At 30.5% G+C, this 25,942-nt stretch overlaps 2 protein-coding genes and 1 pseudogene across 2 annotated transcripts; 2 read left to right on the top strand and 1 right to left on the bottom strand.

The window, feature by feature from the left end:
• Positions 1–1,266: 1,266 nt before the first annotated feature.
• LOC9306851 lies at positions 1,267–4,719 on the bottom strand. The gene is made up of 9 exons (XM_002868673.2): positions 3,852–4,719; positions 3,676–3,756; positions 3,140–3,583; positions 2,891–3,029; positions 2,635–2,797; positions 2,432–2,560; positions 2,148–2,342; positions 1,938–2,060; positions 1,267–1,851 (listed from the first exon to the last, which is right to left on the bottom strand). The coding sequence occupies exons 1-9, from the start codon at positions 4,000–4,002 to the stop codon at positions 1,726–1,728; spliced, it is 1,551 nt and encodes a 516-aa protein (XP_002868719.1). The 5' UTR covers positions 4,003–4,719; the 3' UTR covers positions 1,267–1,725.
• A 4,780-nt stretch (positions 4,720–9,499) lies between these two features.
• On the top strand, positions 9,500–12,889 carry LOC9304791 (SNF1-related protein kinase catalytic subunit alpha KIN11). Its single transcript, XM_002870733.2, has 11 exons — positions 9,500–9,725; positions 9,827–10,035; positions 10,508–10,692; positions 10,778–10,960; positions 11,054–11,185; positions 11,280–11,465; positions 11,551–11,640; positions 11,733–11,822; positions 11,908–12,036; positions 12,206–12,382; positions 12,585–12,889. Exons 2-11 carry the CDS (start codon positions 9,846–9,848, stop codon positions 12,696–12,698), a joined length of 1,476 nt encoding a protein of 491 aa, XP_002870779.1. The 5' UTR covers positions 9,500–9,725; positions 9,827–9,845; the 3' UTR covers positions 12,699–12,889.
• Positions 12,890–18,989: 6,100 nt separating this feature from the next.
• LOC9306848 lies at positions 18,990–22,305 on the top strand (annotated as a pseudogene).
• Positions 22,306–25,942: the final 3,637 nt, after the last annotated feature.

Raw genomic sequence — 25,942 nt, 5'->3', positions numbered from 1 at the left:
CACATGTGCCAATTGTCATGCAAATTTTTATCTTATCAAACTTTAATTGGATCATGTATATAAAGCATAATAAATAAATAGCACTTATCTTAATTGGAGAACTGAAACAGAGACCCGAGATCTGATACGGAGATTGGAAACAGTTATGTCTCTTAGCTGGTTGGGACCTCCTACAAAATCTCAATATATATAATCCTGATTCCTGAGAAACTCAAAATTTTGCTCATAGAAACATGGCTATTACATTAGTAAAAAGAAAAATAGGGTTTCTGTAATATACTGCATAAAACAGTTCAGAATCAATAACATATAATCAGTGCATAAATCGTACAAAAATATAGACAGGATTGATAATAAATAATCCGTGCAAAATTTGTGCAAATCTGTAGACAGAATTGACAACAGATAATCTGTGCAAAATTCGTGCAGAAATACAGACAAAATTGATAACATATAATCCGTGCAAAATTCGTGCAAAACTACAGACAGAATTGACAACAGATCATCTGTGCAAAATTCATGCAGAAATACAGACAAAATTGATAACATATAATCCGTGCAAAATTCGTGCAGAAACAAATATGAACAGAAAACTTATCTCGATAGAGTTTAAAATTTTGTTTGCAGAGACAACTAGGGTTTTGGTTTTGGTTTTTGTGAGAGAGATTTAGGGTTTCGGGATTTTTTAATTTTTTAGGGTAAGAGGCTATCGTGCTGATAACGTGTTGTGAACTATGTCTTTCATTAATAGTATAAAGGTTATATATACAAGGATAATAGCAGGATACAGAGAATAAGGTAAAACCCTAATGGGTCATGGGCCGGTTATGGAGTCCATCCATATGGTTTATAACAAGCATGGCATTTTTGCCTCGTTTAAGATTTTGTTTTCTTTCAAGAATATTCTCATTATTACTAGAGCCAGTAGAGCTTTTTTAAATAATGAAATGGTTAAAAACCTCGAAAATGAAGGGAAAAAAAAAACTAAATATAAAACTGAGAAACACCACATTTAATTTCAAATACTACAAATCTGTTCCATAATCCAGAGTTTATTTTATAGAACAAACCATGTCTTTGAATTTTGATAGATAGAGAGAATCTTCGGTTAAATAAAATACCTCCACGGAAAATCGCTCGGAAACGTTCATTTCTAACGTTTTTCGAACAATTTTTCTGGTCTTTGTTTTCTTGTAGTATATATTAGTGTGGTCCTAACTCACATACAAAAACTATTTCAAAAGAGGAGGATAGCCGCACACTTATATATTGCCCAAAGAATTTCGCCGATTTCCAATGTTGGACTCTAATAATATACACATCCTTATCAACACTTTATCATTTTTTTGGATTACCCTGGTAGTTTTATTCTTGCCTTTTTGACCCTTATACACATCTCGTTAAAAATAGACCTCAAATATAATTGTTAGCTACAAGTTTTATATTATTTTCTTGAGTTAAGATTACAAAAGAGACTTGGAAGTTTACAACACATAAACGCAAGAATAGAACTGAATTAAAAAGAGAGTGTACAAGACTACAAGTTGCAACAAAGGACAAACTCAAGAAGATGACTTTAAGGTGTTCTAATCCATGATTATAAACGGAAAGAACATATATCATTATTACAACATTGGCAAACAATACACAACAAATTCGGCAAAACAAAATTCAGATTTTTCTTGTTATTTCTTTATCCAATATTGAAGATCACAAAGGGAGTTTTCAAACAAGAGATTCTCCTTCTTCAGGAATTAAAAGTGTCGGAATTTGACCGTTGTCAACAAAGTCAATCTTGCTTAATCTTAGACAACATAAGACCTTTTCTGGTAACTCCTCTTGTTTTTGAGCCTATTTGCAAAAACAAGTTTTTATATAATTCTCTACATTCTTCAACAACAATAGTGTCTTATAAAAGATGATAACAAAAACATTACTTGGATAGTTAAGCCGAGATCAAGAGTTCCATTTTTAAGTCGATCTCTGAATGCTTCAAGCCCTTTTCTTGAGAGGTAGCTAAACCGATGCACGTCCAAATCAATCTCAAAGTAGTTAGGACCCTGGACAGAGAGAGCCCAAACCAATCATGATTAGGAGACCAAATGGTGTTTTATCGGTTAGAAAAGAGTCTGTTGTTCTATTAAAACCTTGAAGAAGTTGTGTTGAGGGCGAGAAAGCACGGGTTTTTCATTGTAAGCTTGTATAAGCTTCCTTTCAGTAGAACTAAGGCTGAGTTCCTCTGGGTTAACTAATCCGGCTACGATTTTAAGCCGTTCACGAAATGGAACAATGTTGTCTTTTGCAAACCCTTTCACTTTTTCCATCTCATCCTCCACTAGTTTCTGCAAACAAACCATATATAACGATCAATGAGTGCATTCACAAGAAAGTTAAGAAAAAAGGAACGTTCTTTATGTTTTTGATGGTTAACCTTGATGCTGTCTTGGTATTGTTGAGAGATTTCTTTTTCGAAATTTTCTCTTAATTTAAAATAAAGTACAATGCTCATGCCTTCTCCATTACTATCACCGAGAAACATTGCGGCTGGATAAGTTGGCAACTACAAAAGCCAGACTTATTAGAGCCTTGAAACACATCTATTGTTCTAAAGGAACTTTATTTAGTGGTTTTTACCTGGATGTTGACAATCAAAAGAGCAGGGAACTTCACCTCGGCTTTGATGTTGGGAAGTTCAATGTGTTGGGCTATATGATCAATCTTTTTTGGACACACAAACAAGTCAACACCAATTGGAGTGTATGGACATTGGTTTGGAGCCGGATATTTTCGTTTATCTCTACAAATTTATCATTGTATTAACAGCTTACATCTACTTATAGCCGCTTAAATGCATATATGTATAAATAAAGAGAGAAGTTAAGAAATGTACTTGAAATAAGTTTCGCCACGTAATTTCAAGTTTGAAGGAGGTATCTCACACCAACTTCCTGATGATTGCTGCTTCTCATTGGCATAGCACGGAATGGTGTATCCGGCTTTGGGACGGTACAACAATCTTTTGGACGACCCTTCATATAAAAACCGTTTCAAAATATACATGTTAAAATTACAGGCTCACATAACAATGCATATATACGTTTTAATGTTTGTACGGTTTAGTAAAAATTTGACAACTTACTATGCTCGGTAACTTCTTCACCATCACATGATCTCCTCTTGAAAGAAGTCTGATAAACCGCTGACTTCCGCTTTTGAGATGTGGGGGAGTTTAGAGTCTTGTCGTTGAAACTAACGGTTGGCATCAACCGGCTCAAATTGGATTTTAATGTTTTTTCTTGAGGGTTAGGGTCTATTTCTTTCAATACTTTAAAGCTTCTATAAGTATGGTCCAATTGTTTATTCTTGTTGTTTCCAGTGATAATAGACAAACTATTAGTATCTTTGTATAAACCGTTGCTCATAAACTTCTCGATTTTATTGCCGCCATCAATTTTCAAGTAACTCTCATGGTATTCTTCATAATTTCCATTTCCATCAACAATGCATGAAGAAGTCTCAAACTGAACCACCTGACCATTTGGAATATTACCCATTACACCACCCTCTAACCAAACATTATCAGCTGAAACAAATATAGACTCTATCAAATATTCATTACCCAAAAACAAAAAAAAAATGACAACCAAAAAATTTCATATGTAGATTTACATTTACCTTCATGTAGGCTAATAAAGTCGTCATCAGAGTCAGAGAAAAGACTTGAAGAATCAAACCACGCATCGTTTTGAGAAATATCTGCAACAAAAACCGAAGATCCAACATTCCTCACCTATCTTTTTCTGTATAAACAAGAAATGCAATATCACAACTCTCATCCTAATGATACTCACCAAAAGAGGTTTGGATTCCAACATCACTTAGTCGTCTAATATTTGGATGAGAAATAATATCAGACACTCTAGAAATGTGTTTTGGAAATCTCCGACGACCTTTCCTTCGTGGCCTAATTCTTCTTGAATGAGTTGACATACATGTACCCATTTTTATTACAATTTTTATCAAGAACCTGCCAAAGCTAAAAGCACATCAAGTTTTTACGCTGATGCTTTAAATCATATCTCCAACATACAAATACATTTTTTCTCAAGAGATATGATGTTGTTAAGAAATAAGATTTGAATATATTTGTAATAGAATCATCTCTAGATACTAAGACATGACTTTATAGTTTACATTTACATTGGATCAAGTCCTTACCTGACTTTGTCCATTCGAATACAATATATTTTGGCCGTCCATGACATAAAATAGAAAACTAGTTTACAAAGAGGAAGTGGGACACAAGATTTAGCAACAAATCTTACATGAATGATACATGTTAGAGTTTTACCAAGTCAAAATCTACAAGTGGAATATCAAACATAAAAAAAAAAAAAAACTTGAGAATGATTCCACTTTGACTGTTTTCTCATATTAGGACCAAATTAATATCTTTAAGCGAACATAACTAAACGTCATTAAGCAAAACTAAACATAGTTTATGCACTAAACGAACCTTGATGCTGGAAAAGCTCTTAACACTTTCATGGCGTCACACAATTTGGTAGGAAAAACGCAAGTATTCTACACACAAACAAACGAGAAAAAAAAAAGCGAAAGAAGAGGCTCGATTATATATAGCCAGTGAGAGCTTAATACTTTAATAACAAAACAGAAATTAAAGTTTCCGAATCTCAGCATATACACTAAAACTTCTATAAATTTATACTCTATAAATTAATAACCTCTCTAAATTAATAAATTCTTCCGGTCCGGAGTTGGGACCCGTGTAAAATATGACAAAAATCGATAAATTAATAAGATAATAATTTTTTTGAAAATCCCATATAAACATATGGTCTCATCTATATCGTAAATTAATAATTGTATAAACTTATTAATATATATATATATATATATATAATTTATTATATATGATATAAATTTATATATGTCATATATGAAATACTATGATATATATTTATAATATTATATGTAAAATTTTTAGTCAAATATGAATCTATTATTCGAAAAAAGTTTGTTTTGTTTTTTAAACTTAATAATTGTTTCTCTACGTGTAATTAGATTTTAAAAGATATTGCTTATATAGAAAAATTTATTTTTAGATAGAAAGTTTTTAAGAAACTACAAAATTAGTAAAATCTCTCTATAAATTAATAATTTATCAATAAATTAATACGTTTTTAAATTAATAAAATTTTGTGGTTCCATCATTATTAATTTATAGAGGTTTTAGTGTATATTATGCTGAGAAATTGTAATCTTCGTCGTCGTCATATTCGAACTTTGAAATCCGCCAAGACCTAATTAGAGTTAAACTGAAAACACATGCATAAGCCAATTTTCTTCCATTGAAGAACGCCATAACCCTTTTATGACCAATCTTACCTTAAATTCCACTCCAAATTCCCCATTAATCTTTCACATCCACATAGTTCTCCAGTAAGATTCCTCTTCTCAAGAAATAACCGTTAAGTAATTCTATTTTTATCACTTTTTTATATAAAAAACAGAAATTTTTATGATAGATATTTAGAGACATAACAAACAAACTAAACTACGTAGATCTTACATTAGACAAAATCAAAGAGAAAATAGCGTATTTTTTTTTTTTGAATCTAATGTTAAATTATATTCAAAAGAAAAATGAACGTTTGTACAACTAGTGCAACGAAGTTTAAAAAAAATTTGTAGGAGAAGAGAAAGGTTTAAGCTTTTGGTAAAACTGTTCTATTCTCGATAGATTACATTAGGGTTTTATACTTGTGTTTATATACATCAATTTATACTCAGAACAATCTAGAACACACTCGATCTTATCCTTCAACGGCTAGTGTAGCTGGCAGTCATGAGTCATCGCATTGAGGCAGCTTCTCTGCACCGTACCTTCGTTGCTCTGTTCTTGAGTTAAAGAAGACTTTGTCTTCTTCTGTTGACTTCTCTGTTGACTGGACTGAGCTGGGCCTTTCTCTTCAGTTGGACCTTCTATTGATGGGCTTGTTGGACTTATTTGTTGTTTCACACTTACACTATTAAGCTGAAACAGAAAATTGAAAGAGAGTTCTAGAGTTGGCTTCTCGACGCAAACCAAAGTTGAAGTCCTTTTTCATATCTCCTATCCCCGCTTGATCTGATGGCTGAAAATTGGTTTCGTACTTGTTTGTCAATCATTTTTATAAGTTGAGATGCCGGGTTCGGATCGTTACCATGTGGTCTCCCATTTCTCTCTCTATATACTATGTATACCGAAGCTTGGAAAGTGTATCGAGCAAGGAAGCTCTCCACTCTATCCTGTTGTAGATCTGAGATATAGGTGATAAGTGATTGCCAATCGACCGTGTAACGAGCTTTGAGAATGGGTTTGGCTAGAGCTGCCCAAATACCTGAAACGAAACCACAAGAAAAAAAGAGATGATCTCGGGTTTCTGTTGTTGTTGCAAAAGACGCAAGTTGTCGATGTCCCTACCTTCCACTTGGCCATCCTATCTCCTTTTGAAAGTATGTCTTGCACTGCAAGCCAAACACAAAACGAAAACTTTGGAGTTCCATGGGGGAACCAGACTCCCTTAAACCAGGGCACTTTATTTGAGACTGTCCTAGTGTGATTCTAAGTCTCTTGTGGAGAAGCTTGGTCAGTGCCATGACTTCCTCAATCGTGTTTAGAAAACCAACTCTATGTCTCCTCCGTCTACGGTCTTTCAAAGCCTCTCTGCCAATGACATTTTCCGGGTTATCCCGAGATCAATGACACCTCTAGCACCTGTTGAGTCCATAAGAATTCCCAGCTGCGACCAGTTGTCATACCAAAAAGACATCAATTTACCATTTCCCACATCCACCTTACAAAAAATCTTTGCCAAATCTCTGTATTTAAGCAGTTTCCTCCATATCCATGATCCCAAACTCGTTGTGTGCTTAACTTGGTTATTCTCATTTTCCAAAGCATAATGACGAAAATGCCCCTCTCCGTCGTCGTCTTCTTCCTCCTCTTCCCCACGGCGTTCTCCACCGTGGTTCCACCTTCTATGACGGATCAAATATTCATCTTCGATATACAAGTGAACCCTAAATTATGCGTTATAGATTCGCACTACGTCACCAATCTCTTCACATTCAGAGATCTCTCTCCTCCACCAAATTCAAAATTCAACCAATCTTACCCTCTCACTTCCCCCAAACAAGTACTTTCTCTTATTCGCGAACCTTGTCCCTGAAACTAAAGTTTCCATGGCGGTTGGTACCAGGGTTGGAGCTATATAGAGGGCAATGGGGTCAACTGACCCCCATAACTTTTATAAAAAAAAAATTTATAAGCTTATTTAGTTAGAACATTTGAATTATTTAGCTTAAAAATGTAATATGAACCCTATGTTTCTAGTTCATATTCTTCATTTGCATCCTCTAACCAATTTTTTTGACTAACCGTTATAGGTATAATACATAATATTTAACTCTTAATCCTATTTTATATAGGGTTTCATCTTTTGTTTTTTTTTTACGTAAATATTATTTTTCTTCTTCTTTCTCCCTAGTTCTATAAATTTAAAATTTTCAAAATTATTATATATTTATATTAATATATGACCTCGATGATAAATAATTCTGCCTCCGCCACTGGTTGGTACAGAGATATATGTTCACCCAAACCTATCATCTCTGTTATCTTATAATATTGGTTACTATGATTCCACAAACCCTAGATTCATCAAATTCTAACGATGAGTTAATGTGTTTTCTCTTACAGAAGATATGAAGCTGCCAATTATGCTGCCTCTCCTATAGAAACACTGACAAATGTCCATGTCCATGCAAAAGACTATAACTTTCCTGTGAACAATTTTGAAGTCTCTCCGTTTAACGGCCAAGTAGACTCTCCGTTTATAGGGCATTGAATATTGATGCTTACTTCCACTTTACATAAGGGATGTACGGTCATGTTCGTTTCGTAATCGCATGACGATTGCGACTGCGACTGCAATTTCGAATCGCAAGATGTTGTTCGTTTCGCAATCGCGCGACTAGTCACTGCGACTAATCGTTATTTAAAAAGTCGCATCGCTAATTTTTTCTGGGATAAAAAAAATCAGTCGCAAGTCGTAGCAATTAATCGCGCGATTAGTCACATGATCATGCGACTGCCAAACGAACAGCACCATATTATATATATGTGAATGTTCGGTGTTGTTTTGAATCTTAATTATATTGCATTGAAGATATGCAATGTTGCTACTTCGTTTTTTATATGGATCCACAATAGGTTTATTCTTAATTGTGCTAAGTGCGTGTTCTCTAGCGTTAGGAGGTTATTTCAAAAGATACGAGCTAATGCTCAAGAGATGTTCAATTTTAAAATCTGTGAATAAAGTGATTACTTTTTTAACTTGCAGGTCATGAGAAATAGTTTCAATAATTCCTGAGTTCGATTCGAGCAGCCAGGAGTCAACGGACGGATCCATGACCTACGATGTTTTGAAGGCTCTAGTTGTTGTAGTACTGGCAGTACTTGGTGCATGCGTCTTAGTGTCAACAGTCATTTTCTTTGCAATTCAGGAGGACGATAGAAGAGCTCTAGTTGCTATAGTACTGGCAATACTTGGTGCATGCGTCTTAGTGTCAATAGTCATTTTCTTTGCGATTCAAGAGGACGATAGAAGAGCAGCAGCAGCAACAACAAGACAAAGAATTTACTGATCATTTGTAGTTTGTTTTGTTTTAGAAAACTTTGTTTTGTCTAATCATTTTAAATTTAACACATTTTTTCTTACATTAAGGTTTTTAACTAACAAGAATTTAAATTTATCAGATGTAGTAACTTATTAACAAAAACGTCCTTTTATATAATCAAATTTTGAAGGAAATTATAAATATAAAAAAATCTGTTACATTTTTCAGTATTAATTATTTCCTATTTTAAAATAAGAAAGAAATATACATTATATAGTCAAAGCACCAATAACATTAATTACAATTTGTTTTTCAAGGAAAGATAATTTTGTCTTAAAAAATGTTGAATAACTAGATTCTATTACTATATAAAATATAAAAATCTAACAATTTTACTAATATATTTTAATATTTATTGTTATAATTAGACAATTACTATTAATATAAAACAGAAACTGATTTTTTAACATGATTGTGTGAAAATTTATATCTTGTCATATAATGACTCATGAAAAAAGTGTGACACCATTGGTCAAAAGTGTGACTCAGATTTACATCAGCAAAGTAGGGAAGCAAACAAAGGAAAGAGGTTTAATATATGTGCCCTTGGACTCTTTTCTTGTAGTTTTCCTCAATTCTTTAGAGGTATACAATTACTCCTTTCTTGTATTTTTCCTTAATTTTCTAGAGGTGCAAATTTTTCGTGTGTGCTCATATTTATATCGTGGGTTCCAATTTGTCTCTATCATCAACCCTACTCTATAAGATTATGTTAAGAGTCTTCTGCGTTTGAATCATTTTTCTACAACTTTAAATTTCAAAGTTTTTGTTAGAGAGAAAAACATGAATTCTATGGGAATCTATTGATTTTTTACTATTTATATAATCAGTCAACCCATAAATTTCTTCATTCAATTAGGACACCTATTCATGAACGAAATGAATTTCGCTGAAAGATGATTTTGATTTGGGACGTTCACCATTTTTTGGGTTTTCTAGTTAGATTCCCCGTCAATTATTTTCTATTGTTCATTTTACAGGTAGTTTTTTTCCGATGATCCGTCCATTTTACTGTTATTTAATTATTAATTTACTAAATATTTTTTATAGAGATTTAATTATAATTTCTTATATATTTCTGATTTTCTATCTGTAGTAAAATGGATGGATCATCGGAAAAAACTACCAATAGAATGGTATCAATTCTACCGAATTATAAGATTGGTAAAACTCTTGGGCATGGATCCTTTGCGAAAGTGAAATTAGCACTGCATGTAGCTACTGGGCACAAAGTTGCTATCAAAATCCTTAATCGTGCTAAGATTAAGAACATGGGTATTGAGATCAAAGGTATGTGTTACTTTTTTTATTACTCTTTTTCATTTTGACTAAGTTTAAGAAGGTACAATATCTCTCGCTATATATATATATTTATTTTTCTTAATGAGATCTAATAGGTTTATGAGATTTCGGCTATCCACCATGATCAATATATGGTTTTGATAATATAAATAGTTTGTTTGTATGGATTTTACTTTAATCTTTTTCATATTTTATATTGAGAAATCATCAAAATAGATTTATTTTTAAATTTTGTTTCTTCTAAAAAATACTTTTATCCAATCTAGGTCTCGAAGCGGAAATACTATTTATTAATATCGTTCATTGTCACGAACTATTTTTGTGTCGTGGGACTAGTTTATGTGACAAACAATATTACACTTTCTGTCTTGTGGACGAAATTTTGGAGAGAGGTAAAATGATACTATAATCGTTACTTTATATTAATAATCTTAATAAATGTTTGTTTTGTCTCTTGTAGTACAAAGGGAGATCAAAATTCTAAGGTTGTTGATGCATCCTCATATCATCCGTCAATACGAAGTTATAGAGACGCCTGATAACATTTATGTTGTGATGGAATATGTTAAGTCTGGAGAATTATTTGACTATATTATAGAAAAAGGTAGATTGCAAGAAGACGAGGCTCGTCATCTATTTCAGCAGGTTTGGTATATATATCCTTTTTTATTTCATAAGACTTTATATCTTTTTATATTGGGAACAATTTATTACAATCATATATATTCAGATCATATCTGGTGTGGAGTATTGTCATCGCAATATGATCGTTCATAGAGATCTTAAGCCTGAGAATATGCTTTTGGATTCGAAATGTAACATAAAGATTGTTGACTTTGGATTGAGTAATGTCATGCATGATGGTCATTTTTTAAAGACTAGTTGTGGAAGCCCTAATTATGCTGCTCCAGAGGTATAGAAAACTAACATATTTATCATTCTTATTTCAAGAATTTGGATATATATTTGAAGCATCAATTACTCACGACCGAATTTTTTTTTATAGGTTATTTCAGGAAAACCATATTCTGGACCAGAAGTAGATATATGGAGTTGTGGGGTTATATTATATGCTCTATTGTGCGGTACTCTTCCCTTCGACGACGAAAATATTCCTACTCTATTCGATAAAATAAAGGTATTAATAGACAACACTATTGTTATAAACTCATCTATTATTATACATGGTTTTTCAGTGATATATTTATGTGTTTTTTTTTTTTTTACTTTAGAAAGGAATGTATACTCTTCCAGATCATTTATCATATGTTGCTAGAGATTTGATACCGAGAATGCTTATGGTTGATCCTCTGATGAGAATTAGCATTACTGAGATTCGTCAACATCCTTGGTTCAATAATCATGTTCCTCTTTATCTTTATATGCCTCCATTAGATACAATAGAAGAAGCTAAAAAGGTTAGAAATTTTTTCACTATATTGTACCAAAATAACATCATTTGTATGAATTCATTAATTTTTGTATTAACTTTACTCTTTCTAGATTGATGAGGAGATAATTCAAAAAGTAGTTAACATAGGATTTGATAGAAACCAAGTTGTTGAATCTCTTGTCAATAGAATCCAAAACGAGGTATGAGTGTTTTCATATTTTCATATAATTATTCTATTATACTTTAAATAGTTTTATAAATGATACTCATGTTAAATGTTTCATTATTTCAGGCTACAATTGCATACCATCTAATACTAGATAACCGAAACCAAAATTTTGTTCCTAATGACCCTTTCCAATCCAACTTTAAAGAGATATCGGTACTTATTCTCTTTCGCTACAACCTGAATTATAAAATTTACTTCTCTATATAATTATATTTTCTTTTTAATGTTACAAATATAGGGTGGTATATTTAATTCGACGTTTCCAGCTGTTCAAAATATTACTTCACATGTTGGCCATTCATTCTCGGCATTGTATGGACTAAAATCACATGTCAAAGATGACAAAACATGGACCCTTGGCCTTCAGGTTAGTCCATGGTTAATGTTTAATCTTTTTTTTTGTTCATATTACTTTAACATTCAATTTCCTTTCATTTTTTCTTAATTTTTTTTCGATTATTTTTGTTAGCATAATAATTTATCACTCAAAACATTTTATCAATATAAAAAAAAAAAATTGTTTAATATTTTGACAGTCTCAAGGGAGTCCTCATGATATAATGAATGAAATTTTTAAGGCTCTTCAAAATCTAAAAGTGTGCTGGAAAAAAATCGGACTCTACAATATAAAATGTAGAAGGGTCCGAAGCCTTGCTAACTACAAGAATCATACAATTGAGGGTGAATGTATTATCATCAAATTTGAACTTCAGGTATATTTATCCAATTTAAGATAACATACTAGAATTTAATAGTCCATAGAGGACCAATTGTTTTTCGGTAGGCTACACCTAAAGAATTTTTGTTTTTATGTGATGAGAACATAAAATTATCTACAATTTACATTGTTAAAATCAAGTTAGAGCAATTTTTTTACTTCAAACCTAATTTGTATAATTTTTGTTGTTGTTGTAGCTATACAAAGTACGTGAAGGCAAGTATTTGTTGGACATCCAAAGAATTGATGGACCTCAGTTTATCTTCTTTGATATATGTGTTGCGTTTCTCAGAGAGCTAGGGGTCCTCTAAAGCTCAATCATCAATGGTTTTTAGATGATAATTGTGATCAGCTAGGTGTCCTCTAAAGCTCATTTCATCAATGTTTTTTCGATGATTATTGCTTCAATGTTTAGAATTCAATTATATTTCCTATGTTTCTGTATTTATGGATTAATTAATCGTTGACAATAAACAAAAAAAAAAAAAAAATAGATTGTATTTTTGTTGTTTTGCATTAAATTTTTTGGAAAATGCATGTACCTTTTATCAATACATTCTCGATTTATGACGCCAATTTTGTTTGAAAAACACAGTAGTTCAGAAATTAATTTTGAGAACATTAACATGACACTATCCATGACTAGTAATTATGAATTATTTTACATTTTTATATAGTTTAAAATATATTTAAGATTATATGCAAATAATATTAGCAGGTCCGGCCTAGTAGTTGCGTTTTTGGTGTCTTTGGTTTTTCGTTTAGTTTCCGTTTTGAGTTGTTTGTCTTGTCGTTGACCTTTTTTGTGTCTTTTTAATCGTGTCTTGAGTGTTCGGGCATTATTGGGCTTGTTCGGGCCAGGAATGTTCGAGAGAAGAAGGATCAAGGAAGTGACTGATCAATCCAAGGTGTGGATTCGACCGGTCCAAATCATGACATCCAGCATGGACTCTCTGGGAAGGCCTCATCAATCGATCTAAGGAGTGGATCGATCGATCCAAACAATGAACATCGACGAAATCTTCCCAGAGAGGGTTGGATCGATCGGTCCACCCACATGATCGATCGATCCATCCCTATGACATCCCGTTCTGGTTTTTTTTAACCGGATTTATCTACTATTTTCTGTATTTGGGTATAAGAACCTTAGAGACCTAAATTTTTATTTTCATCCTCTTTGACAATTTAGAGAAGATTTCTATACCATCTTTTGTTTTATCGATTGAATCATGTTTTCGTTTATAACTCTATGTAATATTTCTTTTGCAATGAGTGAGTAGTCCTTTAATTGAGTTTTAGGGTTCTAAGTAAAAGAGCCAATGAATTTGTAAATAAATTGTCATTAGGGATTCTTCATCCATAGGTTCTTCGATTTACATGTTCTTAATGCCAGAATAGAATTGATCTCCCTGTTTTAGAACAAAGGTTTTTCTGTGCATCAAAAGTGTTTGATAGAATGCCTGAACCAATGTAAATTGAGCAATGTGTTTTTAGCCAACGAGAAGTTTACTTTAGAACGCATTGTGAACCAAATGAACCAACTCGATAATGCGAATTTGATTAGGAAACTACAAATGAGAGTTTAGTAGTTAAATAGTCAAATTTCGTGATTAATGTCTTGAGAGAGAGAGTTAGGGGGTGTATTCAATAAAGGATTTGAAATGATTTGTATTAAAAAGATAAATCTTATGTTATTCAAACATGAATTTTAAAAATCTTTTTAAAATCAAGTGTTATTGGATTAGTGATTTTAAAATCTACAATCAAATCCACTGTTATTGGAAACATTTTAAGTTGTGGATTTGAAATGTCTTGAGTGATTTTTTGTGGGATTTCAGAGAACATCTTAGTTAAAAATACAAATATCCAAATCCCATGGTTTTAGGTGGGATTTGGGAGAGTTTTGATATCAAATTCCCTAATTCACCAAAATTCACCAAAATCATCTCAAAACTCATTAAAACTCAAATCACTACAAATTCTTTCTTCAATACACCCCCCTTAGTCTAGATTTGTGTTCATGTTTGAAAATGGTTCTTTATTTCTGAATTCCCTGTTACATTTATTCTGCTAGTCATTGTTGTTCGAAATATCCTAAAGCCCAATGCCTTTAATTCATAAGTTTAATAGTTAATTTATTTATATTTTTGTTTACAATTCTTTTTTTTTTTGTAGGATTTTTGTTTACAATTCTGAAAACCAGACAAACAACTTTTTTCGCTTTACCTAAAAACAAGTCTCAGAAATCCTTAGAGTATATTTTGTATTTTTTTCTTTAAATAAAAAATGTTGATCCTTAATTCATACCTAGGCCCACTCCACTTGGGTTTGCCTGAGCAGTAGCATAATATTTTGTAGACATGGCTAATAACTACACATATTGTTTAATGATATTTACCTAAATATATAGAAACTTTTATTGATGAACACCAAATAGTTATTAAATTCCATAAAGACACAATATTTTAAATCTATTTGGAAATACATGAAAAAGTGCCACGTCATATGAATACACAAACTAACTTAGGAACCAAATCTCTAAGAAATGGATATAAGTCAACAAGGAAAAAACTAAGGTCATGAAAATTTTCAAACCACCAACATGAATTAATTTGATTAGAAGGTTTCTAAGTAGTCCGAATTTTGTAGAATTATTTGTTAGCACCTATTCAACAATGCAAATGCTCTAGAACATTATTTATGTTCATAGAGAAAGAAGCTGATAACGAAACTATATTTGTAAAGTAAGAAAACATCAATTAAAAAATTTCAACATAAGAGATTAAGAGTATGTACGAATTTAGATGTATAAAGAATATTAAAGAAGAAGAATAAATCTCAAAACTATTAGATCTAGATCCAGATGTATAGAATGAATATACATTGTTTTTGTTGTTTTCACATACAAAACCCCTACACTATCTAAAGAGTAATATAAATTTTCAATTCATTACCGTTCTATATATATGATATCGGAGCAAAAGGTACCTAAAGGTAAAATCATCTAGCCAACTCTTCGTCAGTTTTAAATATATCTTTCTATTTCTCACATCTCTTTTATGTTTTTGCTTTCTATTTCCTTCTCTTTGTCTCTCTCGCTCTCATTCTCCAGTGACTATGTTGATTTCTAAGAACTCTTCTTTTCGTTACACCCTTCCAAAACTATGATGTTCAATCTCCAACTACCTTATATGGAATTGCTAAGTGCATTTTTTCCTTGATGGGTATGCCTTGGCTTCCTATCTTGATGGAGCTACACCAAAACTAGATTCCACTCAGTCACTAAATTTAGTACCATGAGTCCTAATATAGAATTACCTTATGTAAGCCCTAATATAAGCTGAATATTTTTTTTTTTTTTTTGGTCAAACTGATAATTTTAATAAAATTAGGCCTCAAACTCTATCACAAGAGGAGGGATTACATCCAAAGGAAAGGGAAAATACAAACAACATGAAGTTTGAAAGCAAGGCATCAAAAGCCAAAAAGGACCACCAGCCGATGGTTAAACAAGAGATTGATAGACGATACAAATCATAACGAGATACCATAAGAAATTGCAATACAACAATCTCGAAGACATCTCGGAAGATCGCATCCAACGCAACCCGAAGGGTTACAACAACTGCATCAAAGGCAGAGAAGAGCATACGCCGGGAGGAAGATCCTTGCAATACCGACAACGCTTGAACATCCAACCCACTCCAAATAGGAGGGAATGTTGGGAAGAGAAACTGCTCCATCAAGGAGATAAAAGGGTAATAACGACCCACCAAGATCAGATATACCGGGAGAGAGTTATCATTTAATCTCATTCCAAGCTGCCACCAAGAAAACGAAACAAAACTCAAAGCACCTAAAGCCGGGTCTAGATCAACAACGTAAAGCCTGCATACTGCAATATAAGTTGAATTATATTATATTTATTGGTGTTATATTATTCATTCAGATTCCTCATTCTGGCGCCTCTAGTGTTTTAGATGTGTGGTCCACTCTTGCCTCAACATTTGTGAAACCATATATATGCCACATAAAACAGCTGAAGCAATGGAACAAATGATCGAAAATTATTAATGAGTACTTTCAAGGATTATCAACCACATTTGATCATCTAACTCCGTTTAGCAAATTGATTGATCATGAAGATCAAGTTGAATATATATCTAAAGACCTTCTAAAAGATTACAAATCGGTGATTGATCAAATCGGTGATACACCACCAACTCTCATGGAGATTTATGAGAAACTTCTCAATCATGAAGCTAAGTTGCTTTCTTCGGCTCATGTTTCTTCTCTTCATATCTTATTAACGTTCCTAGAACAATTCAAAATAAAATAACCAACAACGTAACCCTTTGATGTCAATTATGCAGTATACAAGGTCACTCGGCTAAGAGATGCTCTTAATTAGTTGTAGTCTGCTTTACAACACTCACAAATACCATTGCTACTTACTTTACATCACCCGCCAACTCCTTGATTACCTCGTGAAAATCTCACCACTATAGCAAGTCACAATCCCTGGAATTTAGACATCAAGAGTGACACCAGAGCCGTCCATGACTACAAGCGAGCCAAGCACCACCTTACGGCCGTACAAGGGTTTATTAATATAATCGGCCCCAATTTCTGTAGGAAGTCATCAGCTTTGCTGGTTAATGGGTGCTGTTTTAAGAGTTGAGGCTCGTGGATTCGATTTCCCCTAAGTACATTTTTAAGATTTTTTTTTTTTTTTGGATAAATCAATAATTAGGTGGCCCAAAAGTTATTTTTGCTTGCGGCCACCAAAACCCTAGGGACACAACATGTCACGTATGATTTAGTCAACCTCTCATTGCATCAACCCTACAATAGGTAGGGGGGGGGGGTTCTTATAGGTAACGGAAAATTAATGGTTTACCTATAGCGCATGGGCGGACGTACGTTACGAATAAGGGGGCATTTGCCACGGGTAAATTTTTCAAAGTTGGTGTTATTTACAAGAGCTTTTAATTATGCCCCTGTCAAGTACTTGTTTAATGCCCCCAATTACTCTATTTTCATCTTACACCGAAGTTTTGTGTTGTATAATACTATAATTTAAAGTCCATATAATCCAATCTATAATTTAATGTCCATATAATCCAATCTATATATAATACAATACAAATACAATACAAAAGCCTTTTTCTTTGTAAATAAGTTCATATTTCATTAAGAAAATAACTTTAAATCACTTTCGTTAACTTGAAAAAATTAATCAAATACTTTAACTTGCTTAGAAGATTTATTTTTGTTAATAAAATTAGAGTTTTTTTTATTATTTAATATTATTGCCTCGGATAAAATTAATTCCTAGATCCTAACTCTAAAAAGAATTTTAAGTAAAATAAAATAATTAAAAACAAGAATTTTTTTTTTAAAAAATAAAGGAAATTATCTATAGGTTAATTTTTTAAAATAAAAAATGTTAAATGATTTTTTTATAAAAATCAATTTTTAATATGCACGTTTTTAGAAAATAACAAATGGAGTATTATGTAGGTGTTATGCATTTAATGATCGACGGTTAAATTATTATCGCACGAACAGTAAATTAGCCGTTAACGAGATCTTAACGTTGAAAGGACACAATGTAATGTCAGAACATCAATCGACATGAGATCTATGTAAAAATATATGATCGGTATTTTTTTAGTTAAATAAGTTGATATTGTCATTTACTTTATGTGACGATGTATGACTAAAACTAAGTTAAATATGTATTATTTTGTTTAATTACTATATTTTGTTAAGATATGTTATTTTAATTAGAATTAGGATTTTAAGTGTTTTGGATATTTCATAAATAGACATTTGTGTGTACTATATTTTTTTGGTGATTTAAGATTTTTTTTTATAATTTTTTATATGAGGTCATAAAAGAAAATATTTTATCAAAAACAAATATGACTATCTTTGTATAGTTAGTCAAACCACTCACTAATATTAATTGCAGCTGTCTTTTTAGAGAAATATATTTTGTATTACAAAATCCTGTGTAAAACAGATTTTAATAACCACAGAAAACCTAACAATTATACTAATATATTTTATATTTTATATTTTATAATTTTAAAGTAATTTTTCTGCTAAAAACGGAAATTGACATTTATGGCATGTAGTGTGGAAATTAATTTACTGCTAATAATGAGTCATGAAAAAAGTGTGAACTTTTGGTTTTTGGTCAACAATGTGACTCAGATTTACATCAGCAAAGCTATAGGAAAAAAACAAAAGAACCAAGTTAATATATGTGTCCATGGACAAAGGTAAACTTTTTCTTATATGTTTCATCTTTTCTCTATAAACAGTTTTCTTTGGTGTAAGTGTTCATATCAATTAGACTCTTGGTGATTATGTTAAGAGTTTTCTACATTTAGATAATCTTTTATACATTATTTTCTGTTCAATTTCAAGATAAGTGTTAGATAAAAGGCATGGATTTTATGAGTTTATTGCTTTCACTCGTTTATATTTTTAGTGAGATCTCAAATTTCTTCCTTCAACTAGGACACTGATTAACATAACGAACGAACTAATTCACTAATATATATATATATATATATATATATATATATATAGTTCTGATTGGGAATTCACGATTTGTTAGTGTTCCTATTTACCTCATTAGAACACCGTTGGTTATTTTCGATAGCTCATTATATCATTCGACTTAAAATATGATTTTAATACAAAGAGTTTAATTATGTCTTTTTATGCATTGCAGATTTTCTACCTATAGTAAAATGGAGGGATCATCGAGAAAGACTACTAGTAGAAAGAAATCAGTTCTACCAAACTATATGATTGGTAAAACACTTGGGCATGGATCATTTGCAAAAGTGAAATTAGCGGTGCATGTAGCTACTGGGCACAACGTTGCTATCAAAATCTTTGATCGTCTTAAGATTAAGAAAATGGACGTAGACATCAAAGGTATATAATATATATTTTTATTTTTTTTAGTAAAATTATAAATTTGTGACTATCTATAATATTCAATGATTTTATGGTCTTGATACTAAAAAAGTTTTCGTATGCATTGTGAGCTAATATTTCATATTAAACCTTGAAAAGCAGACCCAAAATATTTTTGCTAAATGTTTTTTATATATATAAATACGCTTTTGTAAAATTCACTCAAGACATAGGTCTCAAAGTGAAAATATTACTTATTAATGCCAATCATCGTCATGAATTATTCTTCCTTTAGGACAAAAAAAATTACTTCTTGTCGTTTGGAATAAGTTCGAAGAGGGGAATATGTTATATTCTTACATATTTTTCTTACATAAATAATCAATTATTTATACTTCTGATAATATAAATAGCTTTTTGTATGGACTATATATGCTAAAATTTTAGATATTCAATTTTGAATTACCGACAAAACATATTTATATTACGTGTGCTATTTATATAAAATACGTTCACTGAAATCTAGGTCTCAAAGCAAAAATACAATTTGTTAATATCGATCATTGTCATAAGTTAATATTTTGTCATTTGAACTACGTTTGGGTAGAGGTAAAACGATACTATCTTCGTTATTATTATTAATATAAGAAATGATTTTTTTTTTGGTTTCTTATAGTGCAAAGGGAGATCAAAATTCTTAGACTGTTGATGCATCCTCATATCATCCGTCAGTACGAAGGTATAGAGACGCCTGATAACATTTATGTTGTGATGGAATATGTTAAGTCTAGAGAATTATTTGACTATATTGTAAGAAACGGTAGATTACAAGAAGACAAGGCTCGTCATCTTTTTCAACAGGTTTGATATAAATTTTCTTTCAAACCGCTCATAAGAGATCATATCTTCTTTATTGTTAACATTTTGAATAAAATTGTATATACTCAGCTCATATCTGGTGTGGAGTATTGTCATCACAATAGAATCGTTCATAGAGATCTTAAGCCAGAGAATGTACTTTTGGATTCAAAATGCAACATAAAAATTGTTGACTTTGGATTGGGTAATGTCATGCAAGATGGTCACTTCTTTAAAACAAGTTGTGGAAGCCCTAATTATGCTGCTCCCGAGGTATACAAATTTGGAAAAACCAACATATCTATGATTCTTGTTCATTAAATTGGGTATCTATTCTAAGTTTCAATCACTCATACCCAAAATTGTTATCTAGGTTGTTTCAGGAAAACATTATTCTGGACCAGAAGTAGATATATGGAGTTGCGGAGTGATATTGTATGCTCTCTTATGTGGTACTCTTCCTTTCAGCGACGAAAATATACCTAGTCTATTCGATAAAATAAAGGTATTAATAGACTGATATATTTATAAAATTCTGTTATACATGCTTTGTAGTCTGGTAATTATGTTTTTTATTTTTGTTTAGAGAGGAATATATATTCTTCCAGATCATTTATCACCTCTTGCTAGAGATTTGATACCAAGGATACTAATGGTGGATCCTCTAATGAGAATTAGCATTGCTGAGATTCGTCAGCATCCTTGGTTCAATAATGATCTTCCTCCTTATCTTACTATTCATCCATTAGATACTATAGAACAAGCTAAAAAGGTTAGAACTTTTTCAGTATTATGAAGTAATCTAACATCATGTGTATGAATTCATTAAGTTTCGAATTAATATTTATTTCCAGATTGATGAAGAGATCATTCAAAAAGTTGGTAACATATGATTTGATAGAACCCAAGTTGTTGCATCTCTTGTCAATAGAGTCCAAAATGAGGTATGAGTGTTTTCATATCATAATTACATTTATAATTTAATAGTTTCAAAAATGATTACTAAAGTTTCATTTTGACATTGTTTTAGGCTACCGTTGCATACCATCTACTACTGAACGACCAGAATCGAAAGTGTGTTCCTAATGACCATTCTCACTCCAAGTTTAAAGAGATATCGGTATACTATTTACTCCCTTTCTCTACAACATAAATGCTAAATAAAAATAAAAAATGCCAAAAAGACATGCAATAATTTGACAAGAAAATATATGCTATGTGAATTTTATTTTTATTCCTACATTGATGATAAATAGTATACTAGTACTCGTTCACAAGTTTTACGTCTAGAAAATTTTATTCTTCTATTTTATCGTTAAAAATAACTCTCTAGTTTTCACGTGTAAGAAAATTAACTTCTCTATATAAAATACATGTTTAAAATATGATTAAAAATAAATAAAATTAATTATTCAACAGAATTAGTCTATTAGCATTTCATGGTTATTTAATAAAAACTTTATTCTAACAAAAATATTTTCTTGTTAATCTTATAAATATAGGATGGTGTTCATATGAGATCTCATTCACCCCCAAAAGATGGTATATTTAATTCGATACTTCCAATTGATCAAGAGATTGCTTCAAATGTTGGACATTCGTTTCCTGCATTGACTGGACTAAGATCACAATTCCAAGATAATAGAAGTTGGACCCTTGGACTTCAGGTTAGTATATGGTTGGTTGAATCTTTTTAGCTCATATTATTTTAACATTAGCTATCTTTTCTTCGAATTCCATTTGTCTAGTACTTTAACTAGTCAAAACATATTATTAAAATGGATCATCTTGATATTTTTACAGTCTCAAGGGAGTCCTCGTGAAATCATGAGTGAGGTTTTTAAGGCTCTTCAAAGTCTAAAAATATGCTGGAAAAAGATTGGACTCTACAATATAAAATGCAAATGGGTTCGAAGCTTTGCAAACTACAAGAATCAAAATCAAAAGGATAATGTCCTCAAAGATGAATCTAACATGATTGAGGATGAATGTTCTATGGTCTTACCAACTGTCATCAAATTTGAACTTCAGGTATATATTTTCAATTAAAGTATAATATACTAGAATTAATAGTTCATAGGAAAAACAAATCTTATTATAATTAAAAATAATTTTTGTATCATTTGTTTTTGTTATAGCTATACAAAGTAAGTGAGAGCACCCACAATGGGGTATCTTTGAGGATATGAGTTTGTGTTCATTTACTAATAAAATAATGTTCTAGATTTAACTATACTATAATGTGGGATCCACTATTCTGATGTGTTTGGCTCGCGCGTAAGCCACACGCAGTAACAATATTTCAATATCAAAAATCCGAACCAACCACAAAAGTACACCTGTCCCTCACACCCGAGTGTATGTTTACACTCGCCTTCCGACTCCTACACAACTTTTGCCTTATTTTCGATTATTTAATTACACACACTCGACCAACGAATACCCCACTGCGTATGGTCTGAGGGCAAGTACTTGCTGGACATCCAGAGAGTTGATGGACATCAGTTTATCTTCTTAGATCTATGTGCTGATTTTCTCACAGAGCTAGGTGTGCTCTAATGCTCAATCATCAATGTTTTTCAGATGATTGTTGTTTCAATGTTTAGAATGAGTTCATATTTGCTATGTTTGATCTATTTTTGGATTAAGTTATCTTTTTTTTAGATAACTTCATTTTTTTTCTTTGAAATTATCAAAAATAAGAAGATGTATTTTTATTTGCATTAATTTTTGCAAAATGCATTTTATCTTTAAAAAATATTTCTTGATATTGTATTTGGTCACGAAAAATATCTAGATTTATAGGGCCAATGTCAAAACAAAATAATATTAAATTGCCATATATCGTTGACTAGTAATTATGAATCTTATTATATAAAGTATGGTTTTCAAAGTCAATAACTCATAAGATCGTGACATGTGGCAATTTTATCGATCTCAGATTTTGACATGTGTAAAACGAAAATTTTCTTTTATTAATTTTAAAACTATAAAAAGATAATTGTAAGAAATTATAATTTTAAAAAGTAAAAAGATAATTATAAGGAAACTAAACAATTTTAAAAATGTCAATAAGATACTTATTATAAAAATGTATCTTATTGAATAGAAATATGTAAAACAATAATTTCCTTTTATTAATTTTAAAAATATTAAAAGTTAATTGTCAAAAAAAATTAAATTTTAAAAAGTAAAAAATCATTATAAGGAAATTAATAATTTCAAAAAGGATAATTATTCTACATACTCACTTCTATATAAACAAACTAGCAAAGGACCCATCCGATGGACGGGTTTAATTTTTTAAAAAATTTAAATCAAATTTAACAAAAAATTAATTAACAACGTTTTAAGTAGAAATTATCTTTCAAAAGTAAGAAAAAAATATTTACTTTCACTGTTTCATTGTTTCTTTAGCTACTAAAATTATTGATTCAAAAATTATTTCGAAAGAAAAATATATTCCATATCAATAACTTATGGTATACTTTTTAATAACGGGGATATGTTGAAATAGGCTAAAAGTCAGATAGTTCAGGTTTGTTATTTAAATATTGTGTGAGTTCGGGTTGATAAGTGCAGGATATCAGGGTTCTGATGGAAAAAGACCGCATAAAAATAGTTGGGATCGATTATAATATATATATATATATATATATATATATATATATATATATATGAATCTTATATAATTCAAATATGAACATACAAATTTAAATAAACAATTTAATATAGTATAATTAAATTTAAAATATCAAAAATAAAGAAGAAGCATATATGGTTCTTACGTACTCAAGACTTTCAAATAAACAATACAAAACTTTATTTAAAATCATCACCTATTTCTAATTAGAAAATAAAATTGATATAAATAATGTAAATTTATAGTTTAAATCATGACACATGTCGCTATCTAAAATCATTAGAACTATGATATATGATAAATCTTATATAATTCAAACTGAAAGTAGAAACCAAAATAAATAATTTAAAGATACAATAATTAAACTAAAAAAATTAAATAAATATCTTTTAAATAAGATGATTTTAAAAAAATATATAAGATCATTAACTTACATATAAATAAGTAACCATTCATTAACTTATCTAAATATAGATTTGATACATCAATACATATTATTTTGATATAATTGTTTTAGCATTTATTCATTAAGATGAAGGGTGTAGAATCAAAATCCAGTTTGCTATTATTAAATAATAGTTAAATTGTATATTAATGTAAATGGAATGTGTAAGATTTGAATTTTTTTTCAATAAAAGTACTAAATTAAATATTAAAAAAGTGTACGAGGTACTGTTTAGAATTCAAATATCATCGATAAGATGGAGTGTGTAGAATTAAAATACAGTTTTTTATTATGAAATAAATAGTTAAAGTGTATGATTTAAATATGATTGAAATTTGGTTGAAATAAATAGTTAAAGTGTATGCAAAATAGAATGTGTAAGGTTAAAATTTTGTTTGAAACAAAATATTAAATTAAATAATAAAAAATATAGATTACTATTTAGAATTTAAATATTATCAATACGAAATTATATTTATTTTTTACATCCGCCTATTTAGGCGGGCCTTATCTAGTCTTTTATAAACAATGCTTACAATATAGTCTTTAACAAAATTGACAAATTTCTATGTAGTTTTTTTTTATTATTTTCTAAAAAAGGACTATTTTGAATTATTTTAAACTTGGGATTTTACAGGAAATTTTTGAATTATTATCTTTTGTTTGTCAAAGAATTTTTTTGAATTATTATTAGAACAATAATAAAATATCTTTTCTATTTATTTTTGTGCATGAAAAATCATATATAAGACATTTGTAACAGATTTAAAGCTCACAATTAAGCTATTATGGCATCAGGAATAAATTAGCCGTTACTAACAAGATCTTTTGTAGAATAGCCACATTTGTTATTTTGATAAATACGTGAACAGAAGGTATAATTCAAAATCTATGATTTATTTTGCAAACATACAAAATTTCAGTATATCTTTTTCTTTTCTTTATAAATGGTAAATTCATCTTTTGTATGCTTTGTAATTTTGAAATTTTGAATCGATTTATAACCTCTTTCTTTCCTTATATTCTTTTTTGGTTTGTTTATTGTTTTGAAATCGGCGTTTTGAGTCTTTGACATAGGTGTTTCCTTGTGTTTAAATCTATGAAAATCCACAGGTTTTAGACTTTAGTTACATATTAATCCGTTACGTTGACTCTATTAATTTGATTAGAGCAAAACTCCACTGGCTGAGATATATATACAATGAGTGAGGTTGTCTTACATATCTTTTTGTCAGTATGTCATTAGTTTGTGTTGGACTATGCAATTTCGTTTAGTGTGTTTGACTCAAAAACACTCGAGTATCGTCAGAAGTGTAACGTCAACAGATAAATAAATCCAAAAAAGTAATGTTGAAAAATGGTAACGTACGTTTTTTTATATATATATAAACAACTTATGTTTCGTTTCGTTACATTTCATTTATGTGAATGGTAAGTAACGTACGATAATTCTTCTATTTTTTTAATTGCAAAGAAAACTAAACCGTAACATTAGATTTTTGTCTTCATCGAAAGAAAAAAATTAGCTTTTGTGAATTAATTAATGAACTTTTGACGGGAAAAAAGAAGAGAAAAAAGTTGATTAACTTTGACGAAATCAAAACCATTTTTGTGGGCTTATCTTTTATAAATGGGCCTCTATCTATCCATTTAAAGGCCCAAATATTTTG

Source organism: Arabidopsis lyrata (genome assembly GCF_000004255.2).
Source record: "Arabidopsis lyrata subsp. lyrata unplaced genomic scaffold ARALYscaffold_7, whole genome shotgun sequence".
Lineage (NCBI taxonomy): Eukaryota > Viridiplantae > Streptophyta > Magnoliopsida > Brassicales > Brassicaceae > Arabidopsis > Arabidopsis lyrata.
Note: the sequence above shows the minus strand (reverse complement) of the source record. Positions and strands in the feature narration are given on the sequence as shown.